The sequence below is a fragment of the Lipotes vexillifer genome, unplaced genomic scaffold (assembly GCF_000442215.2).
Source record: "Lipotes vexillifer unplaced genomic scaffold, Lipotes_vexillifer_v1.1 scaffold889, whole genome shotgun sequence".
Taxonomy (NCBI): domain Eukaryota; kingdom Metazoa; phylum Chordata; class Mammalia; order Artiodactyla; family Lipotidae; genus Lipotes; species Lipotes vexillifer.
In genome coordinates, this window is record NW_006788335.1 from 1453829 (window position 1) to 1460367 (window position 6539).

Below are 6539 nucleotides of genomic sequence, written 5' to 3' on the forward strand. Positions count from 1 at the left end.
TTTTTTTTTTTTTAATTTATTTATTTATTTATTTATTTATTTATTTTTGGCTGTGTTAGGTTTTCGTTTCTGTGTGTGGGCTTTCTCTAGCTGTGGCGAGCGGGGGCCACTCTTCATCGCGGTGCGCGGGCCTCTCACTGTCGCAGCCTCTCTTGTCGTGGAGCACAAGCTCCAGACGCGCAGGCTCAGTAGTTGTGGCGCACGGGCCTAGTTGCTCCGCGGCATGTGGGATCTTCCCAGACCAGGGCTCGAACCCGTGTCCCCTGCATTGGCAGGCAGATTCTCAACCACTGCGTCACCAGGGAAGACCCTAAGCCTCCTTAACTACATTAATTTTCTAGCCATTTTCCTATTAAACTTTTGAACTTTAAAATGAAGATGCTCAGAAAAGTGTCAATTTCCAGATGGCATTCACATTATGAGTATTGCTAATTTTAACCCGTCAGGAAAGGATAACTTTAATTTTACAGCTTTTTGATTTCTAATTCTCAAACATAATAACTAGTACCAATTTTCAGTATTAGACGGCGGAAAGGAGCTCAAATATTGGGCTACTTCCATCTTTTCCTTCATATCGCTTGCATCCTAACATTCTGCAGTAAATCCAAGATTAAACCAAAGGTTAGGCAATTTGCTCTGATATAACGGAAAAGACAACAGCTTTGGAGTCAAACGGATGGAGCGAGCCCAGCTCTACCACTAAGAACTCAGTATGTAAGCTGGAGAAAGCCACTTCATTTTCGGAGCCTCAATGGCATCACCTATAAAATGGGGATATTACTAGCACCTGCCTCCTAAAGCAGTCAGGACGATTCAATGAGATAACGCATACAAAGTGCTGGCACAAAAGTACTCAGAACTAACTTAACAATGCTGTTTACATTCTGTTAGACCTTACAGCTCCCGGGCAGCGCAGCCTACGGGTGTATTAACAACTGCTTAGTTCCTGGTGGGGACTCTGGGCATCTCGGACCCTGGGGTACAAATCACACTAATGTTCTGGGAGGACCATGACCGTCCCTGAACTGAAGGGACACATATCTGCACAGCTAGCAGAGGCTGCGTTCCCCCTCCAACGGTAACGAAGACAAGGCTGGCAAGGAGGCCTGGACATTCCAAACCCGGAAAAGACACCAGGTTCTGGTCCGCGTCTGAGGGGCAAGCCTGGTGCCGGTGCACGGCTGAGGGGAGACGTCACGTTCAGGGTTCTAGAAGCAAGAAGTGGGCCCTGGCTTTTTCTGGGAGAAAAGCCAGGTGCCGGGGGTCCGTCCTGTCTGAGGGGAAGCCAAGTTTGGGTCCCCCAGTAAAGAAGCAAACGAGGTCGAGATTCTTGTTCGGCAGAGGCGGGGAGACGCGGAGCCCGCAGCACCATCTACACCCGTACTCACCGAGGACGCCGTGACGTCCAAGGGCTTTTTCCTCCGGTCCATGGTCGCACTAAAGCGCCCCAGCCCAAAGTGAACGCCTCACCGGCTCCCCGCAAGCCTCTTATATAGGCTTCCGGGGTAACCGGAAGTGTCCTCATAAGAGCGACGCTGTTTACGACGCTGACACCATCTTGAGAAGGTCAGGATGTGGTGCGCACTGCATCCCTCAGCATTTTGAGAAGATCAGCGTGCCCAGGAGTGAAGCTAACTGCTAAGGCCATCTTGAAGAGGGCGGAAGGTAACAGGGCTAGTGTTGTCGCCATCTTGAGAAGGGCGGCATACGTCTTGGAGAGCAATGCACGCCACCTTGAGTGGGGCAGTTGCGCGGGGCGGGTGTGTGTGGCGATGGCGTCATCTTGGAAGGGCAAAGGAAGTGAAATGAATGTCTTCCCAGCGAAAAGAAAGATGGGTTAGTAGGACTGCAAAGATCTACCTAAATATCGTTTTAAGACCTGCTGTATGCTAGGCACTGCTTGGTGCTTCTCAAAGGTTAATTTATTTAAATTCTCACAAGAGTCATATGAGATAAGGATTATTATATTAATTTTAGTAAAAATAACAACAATAATAATAACTAACATTGATATAATGCTATATATGTATAGTGTGTCACTTTACATGTTTCACCTGGTAAGAACATGAACTCCAGAAGCCAAGTTCCTCAGCTGGAATCACTGCTTCACCACTTATTGACTGTGTGACCTTGCAAAAGTTACTTACTTGGTGCTTCAGTTTCCAAATGGGAATAAAATAGTATTTACTTCATGGGGTTCAGTTAGGATTAGATGAAATAAATGAGCTCGGTAGACAGACCAATGACACATGCCCCCCCACACACACACAAGATATCCATCTTCTAATCCCTAGAACCTGTGACTGTGTTACCTTATATCGCAAAAGGGAATTTGCAGATGTGATTAAGGAGTTCGAGATGAGGAGATTATCCAAGTACTGTAGGTCCAATGTAATCACAAGGGTGTTTATAAGAGGGACGCAGAAAAGTCAGAATCAATGAGAGGTAATAAGTGGCTACACTGTGGGCTTTGAGGAGGGAGGATGGGACCACTGCCGAGGAATGCAGCCAGCTTCTAGAAGCTGAAGAGACGAGGAAATGAACCCTTCTCTAGAGCCTCCAGTGTAGCACTGCTGACACCTAGATTTTAGCCTTGTAAGGCTCATTTCAGACTTCCCACCTCCAGAACGTTAAGAGAATAAATTTCTGTTGTTTTAAAGCACTAAGTTTGTAGTGATGTGTTACAGCAGCAGTAGGAAACTGATACAAATGATAACGATTGCAGCAATAGCATATGTGTGTACCTCTTTTCATGGATTATCTCATTTAATCCTTGCAAGGATCCCAGAGGTGGGAGCTATTTACACCATGTTACCGAGGAGAAAAGTGAGGCCCAAGAGGTTAAGTGACATGCAAAGGACATTTGCCAGCTAGCCAGTGATGGACCGTAGGGTCAAAAAATAACTCAAAGGCATTGAGTTAATTATTTGCATGCTATTTACTTATAAAGAGGGGAACCCATATAGACTGACTTCATCTAATAAAGGCTAGAAGAGGATTTATATAAAAGAAAGAGGGGAGAAGGAAAAGCCATAGACAGATTGGAAACCATGAACTTCAGTTTCCTTGCCTAGTTGTCCACTGGTAATGAGGCCAGTCAGTGTACTGATCTTGGGCTGCTAGAAAGCAAAAACTTTTAGTTGTTTATGGATGGCCCAGAAGACCTTGAGAGTTTAGCTTTCTCTGTATAATGCCTGTCAGTGTCCTGGCTGTCATCTCCATGTTCATTAGGCAGGTTTGGACCAATACCATCCTCCGGAGTGCTCGCTCCCGTGGCATCCAGCTGATTTCAGTTACCTTCCAAGTCATTTAAATTACTGGGAGCAAACCAGTGAGTCTCCTCTGTTCCCCCAGCCCTCGCACACATCCAGGTCTGGAGAAGCACAGAAAGCTTAATCCTGGATTGACCAGCATGCCCTCCTGGCACATCAACCGTTTTTCACATATTCCGTTCCTCAAATTCTCCTCTTCCTTTTATGTTTTCCAAATGTCTGGGTCTGTCTGGAATTGCCTTCCTCTACCAGGTACGAAAATTGAGGCCACAGCCCTCTGTTCTTTACCACACCATGCTCTCTTCCTGGAGTGTCATCCTCTAAACCAGATCTCAGTCCACTGGGTCTCCCACACAGACCTGGGTTTGTTCTGGAAGAAAGGGGTGGTCAGGACCCTCGTCTGCTGAAAAGCACAGGATTTCCTCTGAGATCAGGCTCAGCCGAGCTGCACCCCTCTGGTTACCTTGAGAACCTCACATCAGCCCCCTCTGAGCCTCACTTCTCGCACCCAGTTGGGCGCACGGATGTTTGAGATAAAGAGGAGTGTGGAAATGGTCTTCTGGCTGAGAAGTGCTATGCATGCATCTCTCGAGGAATACAGAAGTTCACTCAGCACCAGTTTTCTCGCCACAGAAGGCACGTGCCTGGCGACAGTCTGTGTTATGATGCTGCATGTTTTGCAGCGCTTTGAGCTCAGCTTGTTCCCCTACCCCTGTTGGGTCCCACGGGGGTAAGGCTGGGCGGCAGAGCTAGTATCTTCTTCCTTTTCCTCTCCTATTGGCCTTTAATTGTCTGTCAAATCTCCTAGGTACTTTAAATAAAGGGGGAGAGAGGCGGCCTTTGGAAACACATAGCAATTATTTCCCTGTGAGCATGGCCACCCAGGCATGCTCTTATTTTAAAGGGGGACCCCGCAGTCATTTTCTGGCATGAAGATTCATAGCGACAGGGTTGCAAGTTGTAGCCTGTGCTGCTATTGTAATGTTTTAATTGGTAATTCAGTCAAGAGGTTTAATTCAGCGCAGGCTCCTTTTGGCAAGTGAATGATTTCTCTCCACCCCGTATCCTGTTTCCTCAAACTGAAAATGTGTCTTTCCCAGATGTGTCCAGCCTGCAGTGTCTTAACATTTGTTCAGTCTCCAACACACTGTCTCTGATAATAAATTACACAGCAGTGGATGAATTAGCCAAGTCCAATGTGTGAAAAAAGATTAGGTCGGATCTAAGGAAATTTAGGTTCTAAGTATGAGCATAAGATGAGGTATAAAGATACCGAGCCTCGTGCTCTGGATGACAGAGAAGCTAACATTTATTAGTATCAGGCACAAAATCAGTTATTGGCATTATCTCATTGAATCCCCACAACAGCCTCAAGCGTGGGTGCTATTATTATTTTATTTGGCAGATGCGTAAAATGAGACACAGAGAAGTTAAGTAACTAGTCCAGGGTCACACAGCTAGTCTTGGCCCCAGGATTTGAACCCAGGCACCCTAGTGCCAGGACCTCACACTGTCCTCCCTCTGTGGATCTGAGACTATATTCGCTTTGCATTAATTAATTAATTCATTTATTCATTCATCCATTCAACTTTCCTGGGGAAGGGGCAAATTTTTATAGGAGCTGGCCCCAGAATATTTCTGCCGGAGGGACCTGTCATTAGGTCATTGCAGTCAGAAGGGACCCACTAGGTGAATGCCAGGAGGCCTGATGGGGCAAGCTGGGACCAGACAAGGACCACTTGGTGCCCTGGAAAGCCCAGCTGAGCTTGTGAATGTGGAGTAACTGGATGCTGAGTGGGGCTTTTCCTGCAGCCTGGGAAACTGGTGCTTGAAGCCATCACTGAAAAAAAGAGGTGCTAAGAACTCTACAGCCTTGAGAAAACTGCCAACAAGTAGGGCCCAAGTGCTGTCTCCCAACTTCAACCGAGCAGATTATTATGAGCAGGGGAAGATGCTTTACCATGTTCAACCCCACCCAGGCCCACTGCATAAACAGAGGCAGCTGGGAGGGGCAGAGGGAGCCTGAAGACCAGTGAGGCCCTGCAAGGGTGGGGCACAGAGGGCAAGTCAGGGACCTGGCAAGGCCGGGGCGGGGGTATCCTTCAGAGTGTAACCGAGCAGGACACCACAGGGCCTTCCCAGGACAGACACCCCCCACCCCCAATGTACTCTGCCTGCCTCTTGTTTGTAGAAAAACTTTAGCCTCCTAGGTCTTCCCTGAGTTCCAAAGAATAAATTTAATCAGAGAAGTGAGAAAATGCAGAAACAAAGGAAAACAGTCAAACACGACAAAATAATAATACTTTGGCCATTAAACAAAGTCAAGGACGTTTCGTTCCTCCTCAAGGGCTATAGGTAACATGCTGAGCCATATCCTTTGAGCTGTTTTACAGAGACCCCCACCAGCTGGAAGAAGTTAAATGTATGCTGCCCACAAGCACGTAGACCACGGGATGGTTGGAACCAGAAGGTTGATGATGTTGACTGCCAATTATCTCACCACCTACCAATCAGAAGAATGTCTATGAGCTGATCATGCACCTGCAACCCGCTCCTCAGCACTTAGCCCCTTCCTCTTTTCCGTACATTATCTCTGAGCTAAACCTGGGGTGTTGGGGGTTGGTTCTTTGGGATATGAATCCACCTTCTCCCCAGGATTGCTGGGTTCCTCAATAAAGCTGTCTTTCCTTTTACCCAGCACTGTCTCTCAGTATTGGATTCTTGAGCCACGAGCAGCTGAACCTGAGTTCGGAGACAAGAGAGTCTTGAAGGCTACGAAGTGGGGAAAAGCAGAGAAACAAAGGCTGCTTTTTCCCTTGCCCCCTGCTCCCCCCTTCTGCTCCTGAGTTATGTTCCTAGGGCCAAACTAGGGTACTTAAAACAACGGAAATGTATGGCTTCACAGTTCTGGAGGCTAGAAGTCCAAGGTCGAGGTGTCGTCACTGATATTAACCTTGATCACCTGGCTTGATGCAGGATTTGCCAGGTTTCTCCACTAGACAGTTGTCTCAATCCATGCTCTTTGGAAGTACGTCACCTGGATCAGCCCACCCTCAAGTGGCACTTTGCGTATTTTAACTCATTTAACTTTCACAGTAACCTAACCGGGCAGGGCCTATCATCATCTCCATCTTACAGAGGAGGGGTCCGAGGGAGGTCAGGTGGTGACGGAGGCCATGGGAGCTCTCCTGCCTCTCCGAGCAGACGGGGCACCTGCACCCATCTCTCGCCAAGTCTGCCACCTTCTCTGCATCCTGCCTGCGGTCC

General features: G+C 47.7%; 1 protein-coding gene across 1 annotated transcript in view; it reads right to left on the reverse strand.

The window, feature by feature from the left end:
• The window catches only part of CCDC174 (coiled-coil domain containing 174), a 28409-nt gene extending 26979 nt beyond the window's left edge, over positions 1-1430 (reverse strand). Inside the window, exon 1 of the mRNA XM_007461576.1 lies at positions 1389-1430. Coding sequence (XP_007461638.1) covers positions 1389-1430 — 42 coding nt within the window. The remainder of the gene's footprint in view (positions 1-1388) is intronic.
• Between the last annotated feature and the right edge of the window lie 5109 nt (positions 1431-6539).